Consider the following 25,259-nt stretch of genomic DNA (forward strand, 5'->3'; position numbering starts at 1 on the left):
AAAGTAGCTGCAACATTAAAAAACAGCTTACTCTCTGTCTTACAGTGAGAAATAGCAAAGGAACTACTTATTCTGGAGTAGGAAATTACCAAAGCACTCAAAGAGTTAAGAGTTTGCCGACATTTTATATATGAATGTTTGGAGAAACCACTAGTCTCAAAGACGTCAGAATTTGTTTCATTTTGGGCAAGATATAAGAGGTGAGGGGAGCCGGATGCCAGTGTGCCCCTGCCTGAAGGCCTCCTTCTTTGGCACAGCTGGAATGAGAGAAAGGCATTCCAGCTCGATTTCTCTGTGACTGGCTTCCTGTTTGGTGGGGTTTTACTTTCTAACATTACAGGAAGAATAATCACCAGCTAAGGCTCAGCTGAACACTCAGCAAGCAAAAAACCTTGAGCTTTTGCTTTCCAAAGGAAAGGGGAAACAAAGGAAAGGCAAGGCAGGATGGATGACTTGGAACACCGACGTGAAATGCGGAGACAGAAACGTGAAGAGCTTTGGCGTCAAGCAGAGAGGTACGATTTGTTCATGTTTTGATTGCAGTCTTGCCTCTGCTCTCTGCAGAGCAGCTTGTGCACGTTGCAGAAAGCTACAGTGCGATGGAGTTAAAGCATTAGTAGCTTACAGCAACTGCAGACCCCATTTCATTATCATTGAGATTGCTATAAAGTCAAAGCAGAAAGTTACTCATTAAACTAACTGATTGTTTTAACTGAACCTAAAACACTGGAGTTTTGTCAAATGGAAAATACAGACTAGCCATTGGTACCTTCAACTCTGGACTATTGATAGTTACAACCAAAGAATGGATCATAAAATCCAAAGATATTTATGCACAGTGGTAATGTTTGTAGAAATAGTTTGAATTTACCTTTTCTTATAATGTTGTAGGCTAATTTCCTGAACTTGTAAATGTCTCTTATGACTGCTGATGACTGGTGGTATGTTATGGATGTTGGCTGATCCAGCTGTGAATTGCTCTTACTTTGGAAACAAGAACATAAAATTTGTTACGTATTTAAGCCCTTTTGGTACATTCTGTTGAAGTAGAGAAACCCAGGTGAAGGTCCATGTCCTTCTGTAGACTTGTGAGGACCCAATTACTTTGTTTTTATCTCTGTCTTTCTCAGCCCCTTCTCACCTCAGGGTGTGAATTTTCTCTTTACAACCATTCGTGCTCAGTAATGATGATTGGCTCACAAACAGCATCATTTCCTCCGTGTGATAAACTCAGAAGTAGTTGTACAGTTTCTGGGATGATTGTGGTGTCCAACTGCTATCATTTGTACACTAACTATTTCCCCTTTCCCAGCTGGATTCCCAGCTGGGAGAGTTTTGATCTTTATGGAGTCACAGGAGGAAGCAACACATGGAGACAAGACATAGAAATGTTATTGTGCTTAAGCAGTATATCATGGGGTTTTATCAGAAGCTATTGCTAAATGTGATTAGATATTTCATATGTGCACAATGGGCTGCTGCAATTTATAGTGCATAGATGTCAATTCTGCAACGTTTTAACATGCGTGCTCAGTCGATGAGTGAAGTGAACCTTGATTGCAGATATAGGTCTTAACCAGAGGGCAAAGGTCTGCTCCTGCATTACTGAAAAAGTCATTCTCTAGCTGGCCTGCTGCCCAGTATTTAGCTGTGAAGAACCTTCAGTGAAATGTTGTTCTTCCTTAAGGTAAATTGTTGAATTCCATTCACGTTCTTAGTAGTTTCCTCATCTACCCCTTCCCATCTCTACCACCACAACCCTCTGCCCCCATCCCCTTGTCCTCCTGCCAACATAACTGGATTTAAATGCCTTGCAATGTACTCCAGGGCCCCTCAGACCTCCACCAATCCCTAATATTCTATTTGCCACCACCTTTTTAATCAGCTTCCAACTTGATGTAGTAAGGGGAAATCATATGGCTGTGTCGATAGACGAAAAATGTTGGAAAATAATTTACCCACTGAGCTATTGAGTGTGGTTTTAAAAGCAATTCAACATTTGATGATCTGACTGAAATATCCATAAACAAAACCCTCTGAGCTTCCTAAAATGGAAAGTTAAATTTAATGAAAGAGAATAGGCAGTGGAGTGATGATACAGGTAGCACAGTTGTCTGACCTCTGGTGCTGTCCGAGCAGAGTTCGCATGTGACCACAGATGCTCTGGTTTCCTCCCACATTCCAAACACATGTTGGTTGGTAGGATAACTTGCTTCTGTGAATTACCCCTAATGTTGTTGGATAGTGGGAGAATCAGGGGAATTATTGGGCAATTGAGAGAGAACAGGTTACAGAGAAGGTTACAATGGGGAATGGGATTGATGGGATTGATGAGCCCAATGGCATAGACTTGATGGAATTATTGCCTCCTTCTATGATGCAAAAGCGCATGCTATGAAACTACAATAAACTGTCTTCAGTTGTCAAAATTACATTATTGACATTGCAGGGTTTTTCTCGACAACTTCAAATTAATGAATAGATTGCTGGCTGGTAGTAGTAGTGAGTGTTCAGTGCAGCAGAATGTGGAACACAGAACATAGAACAATACAGCACAATACAGGCCCTTCGGCCCACAATGTTGTGCCGACCTTTAAACCTTGCATAAGACTATCTAACCCCTTCCTCCCACATATCCCTCCATTTTAAATTCCACCATATGCTTATCTAGTAATCTCTTGATTTTGACCAATGTACCTGCCTCCACCACCACCCCAGGCAGCGCATTCCATGCCCCAACCACTCCCTGGGTAAAAAAATCCTTCCTCTGATATCTCCCTTGAACTTCCCACCCATTACTTTAAAGCCATGCCCTCTTGTATTGAACATTGGTGCCCTGGGAAAGAGGCACTGACTGTCCACTCTATCTATTCCCCCTAATATTTTGTACACCTCTATCATGTCTCCTCTCCTTCTCCTTCTCTCCAAAGAGTAAAGCCCTAGCTCCCTTAGTCTCTCCTCATAATGCATACTCTTTAGACCAGGCAGCATCCTGGTAAATCTCCTCTGCACCCTTTCCAACACTTCCACATCCTTCCTATAATGAGGCGACCAGAACTGGACACAGTACTCTAAGTGTGGTCTAACCAGAGTTTTATAGAGCTGCATCATTACCTCACGGCTCTTAAACTCGATCCCTCGACTTATGAAAGCTAACATCCCATAAGCTTTCTTAACTACCCTATCCTCCTGTGAGGCAGCTTTCAGTGATCTGTGGATATGAACCCCAAGATCCCTCTGCTCCTCCACACTACCCAGAATCCTGCCATTAACCTTGTACTCTGCCTTGGAGTTTGTCCTTCCAAAGTGTACCACCTCACACTTCTTCGGATTGAACTCCATCTGCCACTTCTCAGCCCAGCTCTGCATCCCATCAATGTCCCTCTGCAATCTTCGACAATCCTCTACACTATCCACAACACCACCAACCTTTGTGTCGTCTGCAAACTTGCCAACCCACCCTTCTAGTCCCTCATCCAAGTCATTAATAAAAATCACGAGAAGCAGAGGTCCCAGAACCGATCCTTGTGGGACACCACTAGTCACAGCCCTCCAATCTGAATTCACTCCCTCCACCACAATCCTCTGCTTTCTACAGACAAGCCAATTCTGAATCCACATGGCCAAGCCTCCCTGGATCCCATGCCCTCTGACCTTCTGAAGAAGCCTACCATGTGGAACCTTGTCAAATGCCTTACTAAAATCCATGTAGACCACATCTACTGCCCTACCCTCATCAATCTATCTAGTCACCTCCTCAAAGAACTAGTGGACAGTGAGTTTGCACTAAGATCAGTTTTTGAATCACTGGATAATTTATGAACACCATATTTTGGAAAGGATATAGAGGCACTGCAAAGGGTGCAAAAAAATTAGAATGATATTACTAGAAGGTTGGCTTTCCTTTTTCTTGAAAATGGTGGTCTTTAATTTGTAAAACAAATTGATAGCATGTGCAAAGAGGCAAATTGGATCAGATAGCACACTTTTTAAGTGCAAATCATGCAAAAATCAATTAAATCTGGAGAAGATTGCACTCATGATTACTGTACTTTTATCAGCAAATGGGAAGGGCACTCCTGTGTGATTTCCACATTACCATGCCTAATGCTTCTCCGGCATATGATGTGTACCTAATGATATCACTATCGGGGCAATGGTCATTGCTATCCTCGCCAACATAAATTGGAACTTCAGAGTGTAACCTACATCTGTCTTAGAACAGTCTCAGTACAACTAGAGTGCATTGTGCTGGTTAACTACAAGAGGAGTAGGAGGAGAAAGAAGGCTACAGGAGAAAGTACCCATTCAGTATCCACAACTTCACCCTCCAGCTGACCAGTGGTGGAAGTTATTGGCTGCAAGTTATTAAAAGAACTCTTAATAAACAGATGCTTCTCATTGTAACCTAAGTGACTGTCTCCACACTCCAATTGATACCAACAACATAGTACACTAATACTGGCAGGGGGAGCCCAGATAATACTGAATAACTCCTTCCATTCCGTAAGCACCTTTCTGTAAGTATTCTCCTACCTATTCCTTTTAATTCCTTTAGACAGATGAGACTTCTTATTAGCATTCAGACCATATTCAAATAGAGGATGTTAAATGGTTTGTTTCAATCTTCTAGATAGGGGGCCCCGAGTGCCAAATCCTTGCAAAGTTAATATCTTCTTGCAGGGCTACAAGCTGCTGTGAAGTGTTGCACTGCAAACTGGTTCACTGAAACTTGAAAGAGTAGGTCTGCGGAATAGGAAGTTTAAGAGCCAGACAACAGCTGAAGCTCATTAGTCTGTCAGGACAAAGTCCTGTGGGTTGCTGTTTATTTAGACTAATCTTAAGAGGCAGATTGTGAGAAGAATTTACAGTAACTTGGCAAATGCTCGTGAAAAAAATATCGATATGTTTGTGCTTTCCGTCAGAACTCACTGGTTCTAAAAATAGCATAACTCAGTCTTTTTTTAAAAAGGTTGTGAATAATTTGAGGTCCTTGGGCTTGTGATGAGGAATTGGAGATGATGTCAGAAATTCTATAATGTCTTTCTCATAGAGTAAACCATTGTAAGTGTTGCAATGCATACACTGTAAAGGAAGTCAGCTCATTTTCATAAAATCATTTAAAACCAGGTTGCCATTGCCTATAAAAATCTTTCATTCACAAAGTGAAAGAGTAAATAATGCCATTACAGCAAAGAGGAACACAGCTTGATCTGAGCTTGCTAACTGCTGGGTAATGCCTCCAATGTTGCCATTGAACATTTTCCTATTCAAACAGTTGCTGATTGCCTCAGCATAAAAATATTCTTTAACATCTGGACAGACTTCTTAATTTATGAAAGAAGCCATCCCATTTGTGTTCATTCTGCTTAAGCACCACTTTTTCAGCCACTACTGATGATCTTCATTCAGTTTCTGTCACTATCAGGTCTCTTCTCTTCCTTGGCTTCTTTGAACTCCACTCCCTAATGCAATCCGCTCTTTAGCTTTCCTCTACCACTGATCTCCCAGTCTATTTTAGCACGTCAAATACATGTGAATGGGTATTACAGTTAGCCTGATCTGATCAGAAGTCACTGCATTGGAAATCCAGAGGGAAGAGATGGAGGAGTAGCACAGTAGATCAGAAAAGGATCTCTGATCACTGTCCATACAATGTCACGAATAAAGTTGCAGCTCTACCTAATTTATTCGTATAAGAGACATTCACTTATTTTTATGTTTTTATTTGTCACCATAAATTCCAGAATATAATACATTAGAAATGCCAAAGCATTCTCTATCTTAAGAAAAATGGACCTCTGAATGAAATAGCAGTAGAGGTCAATATTCTTAAATGAAAGGACTAGACATGAGCAGAGATGCATATGTGGTCAATTCTGATCAATCTCCCCAGATTCTTCTACTCACTTGCGCACGTCTTTGGGATGCGGGAAGAAACTGGTCGTGAGATTTAGGACAGTTTTCCAAATGTTATCTATGAATTCTGGATGAATATCTATATCTGAATTCATAGATAAAATATGAAAAATGTGAGATTTCTCACAACCAATTTCCTCCCACATCCCTTGAGCATTGGTAGGTTAGGTGGCTGCTGTAAATTGCCTCTAGTATGTAGGTGAGTGGTAGAATCTGGGCAGAATTGATGAGAGTGTAGGATTGGTGTAAATGAATGGTTAACAATCAACGTGGACTCAGTGGACCAAAGAGTCTGTTTCTGTGCTGCATCTTTCGATGACTCTATGAGTTAACCATGCTCCCACTGATACATTGACGTGTTTCTGTAACCCTCTATTGAGTGCAGTCCTGAAGACAGTGACTGTAACCGGATCATCGGATGAACTCTGCAATGAGTTGTGTTGGAAAACACAAAAATCTTTCTTAAAGGTCAGAATGAAAAGATCTTTATGCAATAGAATATAATCTAGCATGATTATTTTCTTCATCATCATCATCTTCCTCAGTATATCTAATCTACTTTGACCACCAAACTTTGAAAAGGAAGTGTTCCTCATATTTTTCATCATTCTTTTTCAAAACCTATAGATGATAGATTATGTATTATATTGCAAAATCAGAGAGACTATGTTACATGGAGGAGAAGTGCATGGAGTTCACCTTCACCAGTTGTTACCCATGCAATCATTGTGTTGATCTGTGCAGTATACAAAAAACACGCTCAACACTTGGTAGCACTGCTAAATATTAAGGTCAACCTGTAAGTGTGATATGAGGAGTTCTTAATACTTTTGCTGGGTTTATTAAACTGGGGAGGTGCATGATAAACTTCACAGATCATAAAAGTAGTCCTTCAACACTAAGATTGAATGGTACAATACTAACAACAATCCTTTCTGCTCCTTATTGGTGAAAACAATTTGAGTGCTGATGCAGTAGTGCTCTGCAGCAAATTCATTGCAGAATGCCACGACTTGCTTCAAAGATGATTGTGAGTACTCTGCATAATTCTAGATAGATTTATTTATTGTATTAACCAGAAACAGTCCATTCCAAAATGCTACGTGAGATTATTGTGGAAGAAAGAACAATTTCCTTTTATATAATAGTAAAAGGGAAAATTATTGATTTCTTTAACGTCTTTGATTTGGCATTATGGTGAAATGCTTCCAAATTCCAGTGTGAAATGCAAGCCCCATAATTTGGAAAATAGTGCAGAATGTTGGTGGTGTGCAACTGATAGGAGTTTGCAGAGTAAGCAGTTGCTTTGGAAATAGAGCAATTCTGTGACAGAGCCACCAAGACAGCATATCTACAGCCCACACTGTGTCTGAAGGATACTGTAATGACTACTTGCCGTTAGCCAAGGTTTAAATCTCTCCATGACCAACAAAAGTCCAGCTCAACGTCAAACCTGCATATGAATGAGCATGGATTGTGGTGGAGAGAACATCCTGTGGCTAACTACCACGTTTTAAGTGTGTACTATATAGAGTGCATTGGTTTTAATGACATGGCTCCTTTTGACAGTGCTTGCATCAGATTAGCACTTCATGTCTATTTCCAAAGCAACTGCTTACTCTGCAAACTCCTATCAGTTGCACACCACCAACATTCTGCACTATTTTCTGTCTTCTGATATCTCTAACCGTCTTCTTGTGAGGTCTTTGACCTTTGCTTGTCCTGTATCCTTCCATTGCAGTGTGACCAGTAATTGGTGAACAAAAGAGGTAGTTACTATCAGAGTGAAAAATTTTTAAAAATGTTTAATTCTCCTGAAGTGCCACCTGATCATTATAGTTTTTTCCAAAAATTGAGCTGAAACTGATCCCAACTACATCAGACTGAGATGAGTAAAGACTAGCTGAGAGGAGTGAACCCATCAGTTTCTGATCAAACACTGTGGCAGCTAACAGATGAGGCAGCCTGAAACTCCATCTCCAGTCGTTGTGGAAATATTTGAAGAGCTGTAGTTAATTGTGATGTGGGGAAGGGGGAAGGGAGGGACTGATGGGAAGTTAAAGATTTTTTGCCAGAAATTACAGTAAATTGGAAACCAATGAATCTAAATATTCTCTTGAAAGAAGAATCAAATGGAATTTTTGAACAGTCTTCTTAATGAACTGTGGTTCTTCGGAATTCGTTTTCTAGTCTGATAGTGATCATTTGCTTCTCTTTTGTTCCCTGCATTCTGCAACAGTGAGAAGTGACTTTGACAAAGGGCTGGTGCAAAATATCCGATGTAACTCAGAAACTCTGACATATTTTTTTTTGAATTTTCAATCCGGCAAACTGTTTTGGGACCATCTTGAGTAGGCAGTCCCATGCCACATCAGATTCACATTTGTATCTGCCTCAAAGAACATTTTATTACTGCAAAATTAGTTTTATGAAAACACTAGCAAAGTCAGTTTGCCAATATTTAAAACTTGCAATAACCATTTGGACGCTTCCATGCTGAACACAGCACATTTGGCATTCCTTAGCTCACTTACAATAAAACTATATCATTTTTAAAAATTGAATATGAAATAAACTTAGTGTGTGGTGTTCTGCTGAACTATTGTAGACTTCAGCCTGAATACAGGCACCTGAAATGATTTGTTTCTGGCAATCACATAGGATTTATTTTCTTAAAGTGTAAAGTTTCTTCGTTTTTGGGTAGGTTTTATCTTTTACTTTCCTAAACCACGTAGTGTCCAAGTGTTAGACAGTCAGTGCTTCAGTGATTTCACAAGCTTTTTCCAGCATACTTGCTCTTGGGAGGAATGCAGGATGCAGGCTAAGGATCATCCTGTGGCCAATACTATCTAACCCCTGCCCTCTGTTGCTCCCATTTTACCTGCCCCATTGAGAGGAAGAATAAAGATGTTCTTTGTCCAAGTTCACAGGAGGCTACTTGTCAAAAACAAGTGAAAATTACTGTTAGGTGAAAGAGTGGATTAGGATAGACACAGCTTCACAATGTCATTGCTGTGTATGAATTAGCATTTTTGCCTAAATTCATTTTCATGTATAGAGGCCAAATGCCATGGGGTACAAAAATTCAACTTGCCCAAATAATTGGCCTAAATTCTTGCAACATCTTTTGTTAAACTGTTGAAGAACTTAGTGATGCACCCATGAAGTTCCTCTTTCAGTTCTTTGTATCTTCATGTGGCAGGGGAGGAGAAGAAATAAATAGAAAGTTAAACAATGGTGAAGCAGACATTTTACAGAAGATGTTGAAGGGAGTGAGAGCAATAGTACTTAAAATGTACTGTGTTCATGCAAGAACAGAAATTTAAAACTGGCCACTTTTTGAGCAGCACTTCAAACAGATGTACATGCTAGCATCCTAAACATGTTTATTGATTTTTGTAAGGGGTGATGGGTGGTTGGTGACACTGCAATTGGGCCCCACTCTTCTGCATGAAGTTTTTTTTAATGAGATAGGTGAATCAATTTATATTTGGATATGGAAGCCCATCAGCAATGTTGTGAAAATAAACCGGCCCATTTTCAACACAGGCCCAAGCTGTGCCCCTGTCTTGGATCCTATTCATGCATCCTATATCCTACACTCCAGAGGTAGCTGTGTCTCACTTCATTCGGGCTTGACTGAGCCAAAGAAGAGAGAATTCCTGACATTGGGTAGCATCCGCACTCTGAGATATTAGCCTTGTAACAGGTGGTTAGATTTTCCAACCTACAGTGGTGCAGTAGGTAGTGCTGCTGCCTCAGAGCTCCAGTGATCTGGATCCACTCTTGACCTCCGATACCCTCTGAGTGGCGTTTGTACATTCTCCTTGTGACCATGTGGGTTTCCCACGGGTGCTCCTGTTTCCTCCCACATCCCAAAGATGTGCCAGTTGGTAGAGTAATTGGCTATTGTAAATTACCCCTAGTGCAGGTGGAAGGTAGGAGACCAAGAGGGCAGCGGATGGACCTGTGAGAGACAGTAAGTTACAGGAAAGTGATTTGGAGGGTGGTTTGGATGGGATTGCTCTGAGAGCTGGAATAGACAACAGGCAATATTGTTGTAAGGATGAAAATTATCATGTAATACATTTTGGAAACTATCAAAATAAAAATTTGTGTGAGTGATGAGGAAGATTGGGTGAGTATGTAACAGTCATCATCCTCAGTTTATCCCTTTACTCAAACTGAATATTACCTCCTACTCCACCCTGGTCAGGATACCACAGCTGAGGATTAAAAATTCATGCCCATGTTCTGCCAATTTACTCACCCGCTATCAGTTGGATCCACTGCTGTAACTGATGCTGAATGTTACATGGATAATTCTATGATCCAGAGAAGGAAGTGAGATAATGGGCAGCCATAGTCAGATGGTTACTCTAAAAGAGCTATAACCTTAACTCTTCACCTCACTTCCTTCCTTGGAGCAAAGGGCCATGGAATGAGCCATTATATCATTTTGCCAGTCAGTTTTTTTACCTCCAGCCTCTATGAAAGAAAGTGGTAACCCTTAGTTAGCCCGTGGGCATGTGATTAATCGTGTGCTGGGAATATTCAATTCTCTGAAGATCGGTAATGTCAATATTTTTGGTAGAATAGTTCAAGGAAGAGGCAAATTAAGATTAAGTCTGTCTCAATGTACTATGGAAGCAGGTCAGGCAGCATCTGTGGAGAGAGAAACAGTTAAGATTTCTGTAGACCTGGAACATTAAACCTGCTTTTCTCTCCACAGATGCTGTCAAACCTGTTAAGAATTTTCAATGCTCTCAGTTTTATTTTGGATCTCCAATATCTTTAGTATTCTGTTTTTAGAGTACTGTGGCACCAGCTGCTCCTCCAGCAGGATATGCGTCATGACAGCATAGTTTCTCTTGTCCCTGTGTGCCCTGAATCCATTGCAAAATTGGCCGTGCACTCCCTGTCACAAACATCTGATGAATGGAACAGCAAACAGATGTAAGGTGCTCCCACTTTGATCTGGCAGCCAAATTCAATAAAGGAGGAAGAGGAAGTTCCATAATCTAATATTGCTTCCAGATTGTACATTCTGTGCAGTTGCCATAGATACCAAACTTTTATTTAGATGGACCACAACTTGAAAACTGTGTGCGACTCTGGTGAAAGGTTTCTGAAATAACAAATTCTACTGACGTTCATTAGAGCCAATTGGTGCAGACTAAAGGCTCACTGCTACCAGAAAAAGACGTAACAAAGCAGACCAAACCACTTATGGCTGTCAAAAGAGGAAACCGTACAGATTTTGGCTGTGAATTTGAAATGAGCAGCAAAGCACACTTTAGAAAGTCATACACCATTGACAGATTTTTTATACAACACTCAACTACAAAATATTAATTATTTCTGGGTCAGTTGTTACTTTTTAGAGAGATACTGCCCAAACTGGATGCAGTACTTCAAATGGGGATTGGCAAAAGCTCAATAGAGGACAGCTTGCAGATTGGGCACTCATCTTCCATCTGAGGTTGGTCATGTGACAGGAAAACAGAACAAACAAAGACTAAAGATGTGAATGAAATATAGATATTTTTAGGAAGGTGTAACATTGAGCTATGCTGAAGATGGTTAAGGTTAATTCTAATCTCCAGGAAATCTTGAATGTTGTTCTTCCACTGATAGTGGCTATAAACAGGAAATCTGGGTTTTGTACAGATAATACTACTGTCTGTTACCTTTATCCTGTAATCATGCGATCTAATGGTCCCACTGTTTGTTGACCAGCTTCAATCCTATTGCTCTGTTGTTCAGTCCTAATATACTGTTCTCTCATTGAGCTCCATGGAGCTTAGAAGACTGAAGGGTGATCTTATTGAAATATATAACATCCTAAAGGGGCATGACAGGATAGATGTCAAGATGTTTTCACTAGTGGAAGAATTTTTAACGAGGGAACAAAGTTTCAAGGTAAGGGGGCTGGTCGTTTAAAACCGAGGTACATAGAAATTTCATCTTGCAGAAGGTGGTGAATCTCTGGAACTTTCTGCCCCAGAGAGTTGTGGAAGCTGGATCGTTACAAGTATTTAAAGCAGAGGTGGGCAAATTTTTGAGAGATTGGGGGATTGAGGGCTATGGCGATCTGGCACAGAAGAGGAGGTGAGGCCTGGGGTAGATCAGCCATGATCAGATTGATTGGCAGGGCAGAGTGACCTACTCCTGCTTCTATAGTGTTGACAGGGAGGACTGAGGGGTGACACAGGATGTAGGTTTGCCTGTGTGATCTGCTGTGCAACAGTAGTCAGGCTTTCACTCAGTAAGGCCTGACCTCTGCTGGCTCGCTGGAAGAATGTTCTGCGAAAATGCCAACTTCTCACCTTACCAACACCAATCCCAACCACACCTCCAGCCTCACCCTTTGCCCTCCACAGGATATGAACAATGAGTCATCCTGCGGTTTCTCACAACCCTTCTGCTACAAACCAAGGGGGGAGGCTTGCAGGCAGCCACAGCTCCGGCAGTGAAGCAAGAAGGACCAGCAGTTCAGGACATCCCATTGTGACTTTGAGGAAATGAGCAGTACTTTTGAAGTTTAGGTACTGTTGCAACATAGGAAATGATGTGTAGGTTGGTGACCAGTGGTGTTCCTCAGGACCTGTTCTGGGACCCCTGCTGTTTGTGATTTTTATAAATGACTTGGATGAGGACGTGGGATTGTTACTGATGCCACAAAGGTTGGTGGTGTTGTGGATAGTGTAGAAGGTTGCTGTAGATTCCAACAGGACATTGATAGGATGCAGAGTTGGGGCTGAGAAGTGGCAGATGGAGTTCAATCCAGAAAAGTATGAAGTGATACACCTTGGAAGGTCGAATTTGAAGGCAGAATACAAGGTTAATGGCAGGACTCTTAGCAGTGTGCATTGTAGAATTTGTACATCCTGTAACTGGAATAGTACACTAGTAAATTTTCTGGTATTTTTATATTTGCCAATTAGTTGTACTAATTAGGTAAATATGCAGAAAACTATATGTATGTACACTGGTACACTGCTCGGCACTAACACAGAGAGCACTGATTCTTGGTCCTGGAGTCCAAACACTCACTGGTACATCCCTCCTGTAAATTAATAAAGGCAGCCACTCGGGCTGTGTGTGATTGTGCTGGGAACCTGAAGCTCCCACAGCCATGAAACAATGATCTCAGCACCACACGGCTGGGTGTACACTGAACACCGAGGCGATGTGCAGAGGCTGCCTGTCAGGGGCTGTGATTGGTGCAGCAGCTCACTGGCTGGGTTAGTGAGTGCAGGTGCTGCCAGGGCTGGCGGTGGCTGCTCCAGATGTTGGCTGACCACTTGCATCCTAAGGTCTCCCTCACCGCCTGCTGTTGAATGTGATGGAAGCTTCTGTCTTCCCCTCTCGTTGTTTGGATTTACAGCTCTCCCTACCCCAGAGTAACAGACTCAGCAGTATTCTTTGGTTGTCCAGGTTGTTACCATGGAGGACTCTCTAAGTTGGAGAGAGCTAAAAGGCCAAACAAGGAGGAGACAACACCTTCCATCACATCCAGAAAAAAGTGATGAAAGAACAGTCCTACTGGTTGAGTTAATTTGACTTGGTACGTGGATGGAATTGGGCTGTGTCATCTCTGGTTTATTAAATATAAGACATGGGGAAGTGCAGATTAGAATTATTATGTGACATAGGTCATTCAGCCCATTGAGTTTCTATCTGTTCCTGATAATGCAGTTCTATCACTCTTATTCCCTGCTTTTTACCCAACAGCCCTGCTCATTATTCTCTTCCAAGTCCCTGTCCTATCCAATTCTCTTTTGGTACTTTTGAAGGTAATAAATTCCAGATTATAACTATCGTGTGAAAAAAATCTTGTTCTCATATCTCCCTTGAAATATGGAATCTGTGTGCCTGGTCTTTAATCCATCTACTAATGGGAACAACTTCCCCCTATTTATCTATGTAAACCAGTAATGATCTTGTACCCTCTCACCAAGTCCCTTCTCAACCTTTGTTGCTCCATGGAGGACAATGGTAGCTGACCTTGTTCTTAAAATCCTTCATCTCTCAAACCATTCCAGTAAATCATTTTGGCATCACTCTATTTGTGCACCTGTTGTGCAAGGTTAAAGGTGCCCACTTCTTGCATCCTTCTCATTTCTTTCATACCATCGTAGGCAAGTTTGCTTTAAGTTGTTTAGGCCCCAGACTCTGGAATTCCCTCCCTAAACCTCTTGAGCTGTCTACCTCTCTCTCCTCCCTTAAAACCTACCTCTTTGAACAAGTTTTTCCTCATATGTCCTTTTGTCACCTTGTGTGTTTTAAGTGCATTCTCTCTGATAACACCACCGTTCCTATGTTAAGGAATGTGAACACAAGGTATCTTTTTCATTGTTGGAGGAATTAAGAAATTTTTTAACTATACTGTATGTCAGTGGAGTTTACAAGTACAGACACTAAGGAATGCCTAATGTCTAACTGAAGAGACTGAATGATGACTGGATTAAAAGCTTTGTACTAAATACTATGGTATTTTGAATTTATCATGGGCTCTGAGACCTTCCTCTGCATAAAGCTCAGCTCCACTATCAGCTGAGGTATCAAGGAAGTTCAACTTATATTTCTTTCTATGGAAGGAGTAATCTTTAGTGAACTACTGTGAAGCAAAGATTTGCAATTAGGATTTGCAATCCACTTTCCTTTCACGGTAGCTCCCCTCCAATGTCATATGTCTTGACTTGACATGACTGCCGGTTATACTATCGATTACCAAATGTTCAGCAGCCTGGCTGAAATGTGACTCTTTCTGACCCTTTGCTTCAGCATTCAAATAGTAAATGGTGCCAAGACTGATTAGATGTAACTGCAGTATGGAAAAATCTATGTTAATGCTGCTGATTAGATTTAAGGACAAGGTTGAACCTTGCTTGGCAATGCCAGTGAAGGTAGGGAAGTATAGACTTCATGATACAAGTAAATGTGAAGCTACCAAGTTATTCAGAAGAAAAGACTGTAAACCTGGATTTATTAATGCAATCAGGAACATGAGTCGGTCATTCAATCCCCCAGATCCACCATACCATTTAGTTTGATCAGATCTGACTGGCACCATAGCTTAATTTTCCTGCCTTGGCTTCATATCCTTTGATACCACCTCCTAATAACAATCAATTGATCCCATGTCCTTAAGAAGTTTGACTGTGCCAGCATCTCCCACCTTTGCAGTGGAGAATTGTGCGCTTCCATCATTCTATGTGTGAAAATGTGCTTCTTGATTCCCCCCCTAAATGGCAGAAATCTATTTTTCAAAATTATTTCCCATTTTTCTTCATGAGAAGTATTAGTTTTATCTGCATCTGCCCTTTTGTATCTTTTAAACATTTTAAATATCTTGACCCCAACTTTCACTTCAGCCAGGCATTGAGGGAATTTAGGGCAATGGTAAAGTAGATAGCCGATTAAAATGGGTCCAAGAATTGCAATATTTGATGATCACAGGTCTGTTCAATGTGTTGCATGAGCATTCCCTTCACCATACCTACCCATTATAATCAGTGCTTTGTGCAGCCAGTGCTAATTACGCTGCTCATTGTCTCCACAGATCTGCTAGAATTCAATATTGCTACATGCCTGCTCTATTTAAAGCTCAGTCTACGCAGAAAAAAGTACTGCGCAGATCTTAAAGACAAGGTGACATGTTGTCTCTGGAGGAGCCAAGAATATTCATAAACAGTAATGTCCACAGGACTGAGCATAGCCCAAGATTTTTCTAATGCTGGACAGGAGGTCTTGGTGGAATCCTGTGTCTACAAAGGGCCAGAAGCCTTCTAAATCTAGGACAAGAAGGAAAGGAAAACACCTAAAATGCTTAAAACAATTAAATAATGAAGACATTAAATACAAATAATTAAAAGAAATGTTATTCTTATTTTATTCTTACCTTTCTTCACTGCAGCCCTACAATCACCATTCCAATGAGTGGGTTTGTGTGAGCATTGTTGAATCTCAGAAAGGTCCTCTTCCACTGGTGACACAATGCTGCAGCTTGTAGACCTGTTGTCTCACAGCTCCAGCAATCTCCATTCAATTCTTATGTCCCTTGCTGTCTGTGTGGCATTTTCACCTTCTCTTTGTGACCACATAGATTTCCTCCAGGTGTTCTGGTTTCCTCCCACATCCCAAAGATGCACAGGTTGGCGAGTTGAAAGGCCACTGTAAATTGCGTGAGTGAGTGGTAAAATCTGGGGTGAGTTAATGAGAAAATGGGGAGAATAAAATAGTATTAGTGTAGGATTAGTGTAAATGGGTGAGCAATGGTTGGTGTGGACTTAGTGGGCCAGATAGCCTGTTTCTATGCCTTATGAATGACTCCTGACTCTATGAGTACGTGTGGAGTCCAACAGCAGAGAGCAGCTGCGAAATGGCCAGGGAAGTGCAGCCAGTCAAGTCTCAATTCCTCATTCATTCCAAATTCCTGAAGGTGCCAGTATTCACATGGATAAATTTACCTGCAAAATCTGGGCCATTACTTTCGCCACATTTTCCACTGACTCATGAAGGCCTTGTCTAAAAATATAACTTAGGTCATCAAAACCTCCTTTCAAATGTTATAAGTTTGTTAGTGTTCCACCTAGTGTTTGAGCTTCATCTGTAAAACTGCACTGAAATCTTTTGAACCTTTCTTGCACAAGTAGACCTCTTAAATGGGTAACATCAGATGAAATGGCCAGTTAGAATGCTATAAAAATTGATTTTGTTTCTGTAATCTTTTTCACTAAAGATTAATTTTAATGAGTAATTAGAATAAATAGTAGAATCAGGCCAAAAAATGTTCAATATGGGTATGGTTCTTTGTAGCCTAAGAAAGATCAGGAGGTGTCTTCAAGACCCACCTAATAAACTTTAAATAAAAATCAGAAAACTGCAGATGCTGGCAATCTGAAAGTTTAAAGAAGTACTAAATGCTGGAAACACTCAGCAGGTCAGGCAGCATCTATGGAAAGAGAATGTTTCAAAAAACCCTTTGTCAGAACTGAATTTAGGTTTCCTCTGTCCCAATCAGTGCAGACAACCACCTCCCCACGCCCTCCCTGCCGATCTCTATACCTAGCCGGCTGGCTCCTGGTTCCTGTCCCTGACCCAGTTCATACCACAGCACAGTGGCATTGTGTCCTGTTGGTTTCAAGTGTGAGGCAGCTCAGCACAATTAAAACAGGACCCAAGAGTTAACGTGGCTGAGATCACATGCCACCATTCACTCCGAAAGCACCCAGAATAAAATACTTTGCTGAAAACCTCCTGCCCAGTAGCAGTCCTTAATCTTTGATGGGTCATTAAAATTGAGCTTTTTCAGGTGAATACAAAAGACCCTGTGGCAGTCCCTACACAAAGAAGAACATGGGAGTTCTCTGCTGCCCTGCCTAAGTTCAACCTCATCCTCAAACAGCACATAAAACAGATTAATCGGTCGTTTATCATTTTGCTGTTTGTTTTCCCAGCTGGGGTTTGCACAGGAATTTAAAGTTGTTGACAGTGGGGGGAAATACTTGGGTCTCTTTAAAGTTATGGGGCAAATAGTTGTGCACGCATCTCCATAAAATCATTTTTTTTTATGTTTATTGGTAGGACCCACACCCCGTGAACATCCCACCTTGCACACACCTCTTGTTTCCAGCATGGTTATACTGTGAACATATTTCAAATGTTATGAAACACATGGGAAAAAGTTCTTGGGGCAGAAATTTGCCTCAGGCAATACCACAAAGTGAGGCTACCACACAAAGTACCACAAGGGATCAGCTCCATGATACACGCAATGATGACTGCAAGAGATGATTTTCAGGTGCTGTGCATTATCGCCAGCCAATCCATTGCACCTATTTTGCGCCATCACACAAGAACTACATCTAGCCTTTTCTGTTTAATTTTCTTTTTGGTATCATTAGTATTTAGCTTTCCCATATGGCTGGCTGCCTGGGTCAGCATCTATACATCGTGAGCTGGTATTTTTTCACAACTGTGACACTAATGTTATAATGGCATCAACTGAAAATAGCACGCTTCACTTTACAGAAGTCCATCAACTCTGTACATATCAAAGTACAGACTGTTGATTACATGCCAAATGTTTAAATAATGCTGACTTCCATAGTGATTAATAAACTCAAATAAACAGACACTCACGCCCAGACTAAAGGCTTCCCAGAGTGCACTGTACAGCAGCCTAATTATTTTTGTGTTCCCATAGATTTCATTGCTTTGTCATGTCCTATCCATCATTTTTGTTCCCACAATGTTTCTGGCTGAGTAATATTGCTGCTATGTCTGAAGCTTGCTCTTTCCTTGGCTCCTTGCCAAGAAAAGCATTTTTTGCCTGACCCTACCTAACTCCAGGCTGCTGCTTGTACTTAGGGGGCCCTGACAAATGCCAGGCCAAGTGTAGTGTGAAGTTACAGCAGTCTGAAACGGGCCAAGGGAATCATTGCCTAAATATTCATCCAGTTCAGCATTACAGGTCATGTTCAACCCTCGGGCCAGCTTGTATTACTTTGTGGAGGATCCTTGGTCTCATCCACGTTTTTATCAGTTCTATCTCTCACAAATATGTCTTTTACTTTCGAACTCCTTCAGAGTGAGAGAGGCAAAGAGACCTTTGGGGAACAGCAAGATTTTTTGTCTTTGATAAGTATCCATGTTACAGGGTGGAAATAATACTGGTGATTGCATTAAATTGCATTTCAGGTTTGTATATTTGATTTGGGTCTTTCTTCCCTTTCTTTCACAATAAGAATGACTCTTTCCTGCAGTTTTGCTACATCACACATGTAACTGCTGGCCCCATGTAGAAAAACAGAAAATTTGGTAAGTACCCTTTGCATTGATAACTAATTGGATGGATAAACTGCAGTGAACTAATCATAATTTTGAACTATAATCTGACTAAGTACCAGATATTTTGGTGAGTACAATGCTGAAATTAAATGATCCAAGCAAATATTGAAAGCAAGACAAAAACTGAAGTAATCCGGAATGGATATAGAGCATACTACAGTTCCAGTCATATGATTCTACTTAGCTGAGTCCTACTCTGGACTTTATTATCTACTTCCTTCTGTGGTGGGCTTGAGCAAATATTGGAAACAGCTCTGGGCTACCTCCATGAAGGGAAAAGGCCTTCGAGTGGTCTACTTTTTATTAAAACTGTTCCCAGTGGCTTGATTATTGAAGGTTCCAATCTCCATGAGACCTTCAGTGGCTCCTGTAATTCCAAATCTTCAAGGCTCGGCCATCCCTTGAAGCTGCCTTGCTGCCTGTCTCTGCACTGGAATCTCCATTGTAGCATCACAAGACTTTAGGTATATTCTCTCCTGGCAGAATTGTTACTTAGAGCCCTCTGTGAAAACCTAAAGTGCCCAAACCAAAAAAAAGGATGTGAGGTTAACATCAGTCTGAGGGAAAGTTTGGTGAGAGTCTGAAGGGTAGCATCAAGCACCCATTTTTTATAGTAATCCTACACTAATCCCATTTTATTCTCCCCACATTCCCATCAACTCTTCCAACATAGGGACAATTTACAGTGGCCAATTAACTTTCCAACTTGCATGTCTTCAGGCTGTGGGAGAAGACCTGAGCACCCAGAGGGAGAACGTGGAGAACATGCAAACTCTACACAGACTAGACCGGAAATCAGGATTGAACTCGGGTCACTGCAGCTGTAAGACAGCAATTCTACGAGCTGCTCCACTGTGCCAGCCCCTTCAATTCCAGTTAACTTTGAGCTATCAAAGCAGTCAATTTGGAGGAAATTTTACCATACTGTTCTTTGTAATTTAATCCATTTTAAATATTAAATTAGTTTAAGTGGCAGATTATATTGAGAAAAAGCAGAAGCAAATTAAGGGAAATGGCCATGGGACTGTGTGGAGATGTCTTCTCGTGGAGGTGTGGGAGCAAAGAGAAGTTAAAGAGAATTGGAAGAAAGGATAAAGGCACTCACATCCATGAAAGAGTGGGGGGAAGTAAGGGAAACACTAAAAGATACATCGATAGGGAAGGTTTAGAGGGATACGGTCCAAATGCTTGCAAATGGGTCTAGCTTAGATGGGCATCTTGTCAGCATGGATGAGTTGAGCTGAAGGGCTTGTTTCTGTTCTGTATAGCTTTATGAATCCATAACTCTCTGACATTTAGAAAATCATCTGAAAAGGCAAATTAAGAAGATGTATTCATGAAGACATATCACACATAGCATCTTTCGGTGCTCTACTCTAAGCACATAGTGCTGGAAGTAGTTTGCACAGCACACCAGTTTAACATAGAAAGATGATTAGACAAACTTCAAATCGATTAGCATTACTGATCCATTAGAAAAAAATATTAATTTTCAATAGGAAATAACATAATCTCTAGTCAGATGACTTTAATTCAATGTAATGTTCCGAGAAGCAGCCTGAGGTCTTCATGCAAGTGCATTTAGTGAAGGATTTTTTAATCAAATTTATCTTCTACCATTTATTTTAACAACTAGCTTTACTGTAATTTAAACAAAAGTCAATCCAAGTACTTTTGACAGTAATGTTTAAGTTGGTCAGTATAAATTGGATTACTTACCGAGATAATAAAGAATAGATTTTACATAATGAAGTGGATGTTTTTGTATAGCCTGTTTAAATAAGTCTATATTTTAAAATAAAGTCTTACTGTTATGATTGATATGATGTTAATGGGAGAAGACAGTATTAATGATTTAATGATGCCATCATAACACCACATGCCCCTTATTCATGAACATGCCTTGTGAGATGCTTTTACTTAAAGGGGCCAGGTCAGTGTTGCAGCTGATACCCATACTTCAAGCTGCTCTGGGAATATTAATCTTTCCATCTATGGGTAACTGATCTTGACTTTCGTCTCTCAGCAGCCATCTTTTCTCATGAGGAGAGCTCCTGTAACTTCTATCCTGAGATCAGCAGGTATAGGGTTTCACTGAAGTGTTCAAATGCAAGTCTGCAAGGAGATTTCTTGCTAAGTTTGTCACATGACTTAGACTCTTGGTATTAAAGAGAAGAGCAGGTGCTATCTTTGGACTGACTGAATTCGATACCATTCATGGAAGAACTGCTATGACAGTTTCTCAAGGCATTCTATGTGACCTTCTGAGAAACAGCCTGAGGTTTAATTAAAAAAAGGACATTAGCATCTTCCAAAATGAAACTTGCAGTTTTCCACATGCCAAATTTAGCCATACTGGTACTTTGTCTCTGTGAATGCTACCTTAGGGCAAAACAGATGCAGGCTTGTTACTTTCATTGGCTCTTTTAAAAGTTTAAAAATGGTTCCCACAAGAAAACTTATCTTCCATTGTTTCAGATGCTATAATTTTTCAGTGTTTGGTTTGTATATAAATGATAAATAAAAAATTAGTAATTCCTCAAATTAAAGTAACTGCATTACAGGATTTTAATCTTCATCCATTACAAACATTGAAAAACCTGATTCTTTAATAAAAACAGAAACAAAATCACTAACTTTCAAACAATTGAATCCAGCATCTCTACCTAAGCTTGCAGTATACAGTATGTTCTGCACTTTATGTTCTAGTTGTATGGCTGTGCCACCTCTGAGTTTGTTACTGTGAATATTAAAGATCTGAAACTGGATCCAACGTCAATAATTTGGGGATTTTTTTCACTAGGAAGATATTTATTAAGAAGTCATTTCACTTTTTTTAATATCGTAACAAATTATAAACATTGCAAATGAAGAATAGCTAGCAATATACTAAGGCATATAAAATCTGTAATTTATTGAAACACAAGAGAGACTGCAGATGCTGGAAATCTGGAGCAACACACACAAAATGCTGGAGGAACTCAGCAGGTCAGGCAACATCTGTGGAGGGAAATGAACAGTTAACATTTTGGGCCGAGACTCTTCATCAGGACTGGACCACATATGTTTCAGCAGTCTTTCAATTTAACCATTGGACTATCAGCCCTGAGTCTATAGAATGGGGCTCCACGACCTTCTGACACACCCAGGACTGCTGGCTGTGAGCCCCAGCTAATTACTCTATCATTGCCAGAGAAGTTGATGTACTTTATTACAATAAATTTTCAAATTATATTGTGCATGTTTTTTCATTAGGTTCTCCTGAATTATTCCGGGAACTAGTGAGAAGATGAGTGTATCACTGACAAATGTGCTGTGAAATAATTACTTATCCTCTAGAGGGCTACATTTCACACAGCACATATGCATAGATGCAAGGACGCAGATTCATCATTAACCTAAACCCTTTCAGTTAGTTATTCGACTTATTGCTATTTGATATTGCCTAAATGGATTGCCATGTTATCTCTTAAATAACTCATTGAACTTTAAAGTAATTTATTGAACGGTGAATAGAGGGAGAGAGGGTGTTTTGGACCATAGGCCTGCAACAGAACCCATCCAATGTGCAAATATTTATTACATTACAATTGCAAGTCTTCATTCTCTTTTTGTTCTCTGTTTCCAACTCTGCAAAATATTAGCATAAATCTAATGTTTAGTTCTCCTTTGACAGATTACTGACATTTCCTAAGACAAAGCAGCAATTTCAATGTCATTAGAAATTGTCAGTGTCACCTTCCGGATCTGTTTCTCAGAGCTTTAGGAATGAAAGGTTCAATTTTAACCTGCCCATCTGATGAGTTAAAACTGCAATCTGACGCTACTAGCTGCATAGACTGTGTGATTAGATCTGACACCATGTTCATTTCTGAGGTTTCAGCAAATATGTTAAATTAATTATACTTAAAAATGTGTTTTCCATTTTTTTCTCCTGTTTCTTCCTTATGCCTAACGTTTGTGGAAACCGAGCGATATCATTCTTTCATGCACAGTTTCCAGGCTACTCAAGATTCTGAAGACAGACACGAAGCCTCTTACCAGATCCTTTGACTATATTCTTCTTTTTTGTTCTTCTTCTTTCATACTATTTTTTTCTTTTATACTAATTTCACATTTAAGAGAACCCCCAGATATAATCTCATCCTTTACAATCAGCTATTCATACCAAGCCATTCCATGAATGCTCACAGTTTTCACTTAAGTCGCAAGAAATAGATCAGAGAGCCACCCTGAAGGTTGGGAGCCTTGTCCTGTGCAACTTGGAGGAGATCTATGAAAGAGGGAGGAACAGTTCATCGAAGAGAAAATCACTCCTGAGAGCCTTCTGGGTAATACTGGAATTCTTGGTGTTATTATTTTAAAAGTGGAAATTAAACAGCCTGTTGATAATCAGAAAGAAGGAGGTCAGATCAGTATCAAGGCAGCAAAGAGCTGATTAGAACTAAGATTATAGCTACCAGAGGATGGAATGACTCATTGGCATGGACTAAAGTGATTGCAGATGTGGAACTGAATTCAGTCCACTGTGTACTATTTTCTAGTGAGATCACATGGTGTAAGCTTGAAACCAGTCCCTATTATGAATAAATGAATGTAGATTCATTTACTTTTTTTAAATACAGCCATTATTATATTTTGTTCAAGCTGAGAGAATCAAGACATGTAATACAAGTTTTACTTTTAGAAACCCAGGCAAAAGACCTTCTAGGTAAATCAAATCATACTCTCTAAGTAATGGAGTAACACACAAAGGAGTTGGAGGAACTCAGCGGGTCAGGCAGCATCTATGGACGGAAATGGACAGTCAACCTTTCAGGTCGAGAGACTGTCATTTCCCTCCATAGATGCTGCCTGACCTGCTGAGTTCCTCCAGCTCCTTTGTGTGTTGCTCCAGATTTCCAGCATCTGCAGTCTCTTGTGTCTCTCTAAGTAATGTCATGTTTGGGTTGTAACAGGTTGAACAATGTAGAAGTAAGCAATCACTGAGAGAGGTCCATGATTTAGAAGTCCTGAGAAGGAAGGAGTTTAGAGAGAATGTGATGTAAGGATGCAGGATACTACATTTTGGAGGAAATCAGAGAAGATAATTCAGTAGTGGAATGACCCCAGCAGTCTCAATAAGAGGGATAAACAAGGAGGGAGAAAGAGGATTGGCAGCTGGAAGTGAGAGATGGATAGTACATCCCATTGACAAGCATGTTTTTGTATCTTGTCAGGAATGCAAAGACTCTGCTGGCAGTGCCTTCTCTGTTGAAGGAGTATTGACTGCATTCAAAAGCAAAATATTACTGATGAAAATCTGAAATAAGTACAGAGAATGCTGGAAATATTCAGCAGGTCAGCATGCATTACTGGAAAGAAATGAACAGAGTTAACATACTTTAGGTTTGTGACTTTATATTAGAACAGTTCAGTTCTGATATAAGGTCAGCAACCTAAAACATTAAATCAATTTTGCCTTCCACAGATGCTGCCTGACCTGCTGAATATTTCCAGCATTTTTTTAAGAGTGGACTCAATTTTCTTCTAAAAGCAATTGAGAGGACAGGAGTTTGGTAAGCAAGGAGATACAGAGGTACAAGACAATGTCTTAGTGATGGAGAAGAGTTCTACCTGAGACTGTGGTGAGGTGATAGAGACCACATAAGTTTCCTCTGTGCAGTTTAATCCAGATCCAAAGACTGTGCATTATTTACTATTTCCATTCCCCACATCCTTTCTCATTAACCATTCTTGTGCCAGTTGGTATTTAGTTTATGATCAGAGCCGCGAGGAACTTAAAGTCAGCAGGTGGCAGGGACAACCAATTCATTAGTCTGAGATATATTCAAAATTGTCTCAAAGATAAAAATGCCACTTCTAATTCAACTCCCCTGCACAGTTCCTGAATCTATTAACGATGTAGCTTGACTCTAGATTTTAAGACGTTATGGTTGCAAGTCTTCCCAGAAAATGTCAGTTTTAGATATGTTTGCTGATCTTTAATAGTTCCAGCCATTTCAGAATATGATCAAAACAAAATCCTTTGATAAGCAGAATCCTGTGTTGGACAAGGAATGTATTCCTGGAACACTGTAGTTTCATAAGTTAAAATATGCATCAACTCCTCCCCTTCAGCTTGACCAGATATAACTGGCCCACTCACAAAGCGGTGTGCATGGGGTTACAGAACACAGTGGTTAAGTTACTGGACCAGCAGTCAGAGTTCTGCATCACTGATCTGGAGACATGGATTCATGGCAGCTGGGAAATTTAAAGTATTAAGGCTAGTCTCAGGAACAGCAACCATGAAACCACTGGACTTTAGTAAATATCCTTCAGGGTCACGAGGAAGGAAATCTCACTAAATGTGACTTCAGATACGCCTACCTGGTTAACTGTTAACTTCTTCCTCAGGGAATTGGGAATGGGTAGTAATGTTGGCATTCATGAATGAATACATTTTTTAAAAAGTAGGAAACTCCAGAGCTAGAAACCTG

At 40.4% G+C, this 25,259-nt stretch overlaps 1 protein-coding gene across 4 annotated transcripts in view; it reads left to right on the plus strand.

The window, feature by feature from the left end:
- Positions 1-229: 229 nt before the first annotated feature.
- The window catches only part of lsp1a (lymphocyte specific protein 1 a), a 215,809-nt gene continuing 190,779 nt past the window's right edge, over positions 230-25,259 (plus strand). Inside the window, exon 1 of one of the 4 annotated variants that reach the window (XM_052029179.1) lies at positions 230-515. In XM_052029179.1, coding sequence (XP_051885139.1) covers positions 445-515 — 71 coding nt within the window. In that variant the 5' untranslated portion in view covers positions 230-444. The remainder of the gene's footprint in view (positions 516-25,259) is intronic. The other 3 variants (XM_052029175.1, XM_052029176.1, XM_052029180.1) reach the window with 3 other exon arrangements.

The sequence above is a fragment of the Pristis pectinata genome, chromosome 14 (assembly GCF_009764475.1).
Source record: "Pristis pectinata isolate sPriPec2 chromosome 14, sPriPec2.1.pri, whole genome shotgun sequence".
In the NCBI taxonomy this organism is placed as follows: domain Eukaryota; kingdom Metazoa; phylum Chordata; class Chondrichthyes; order Rhinopristiformes; family Pristidae; genus Pristis; species Pristis pectinata.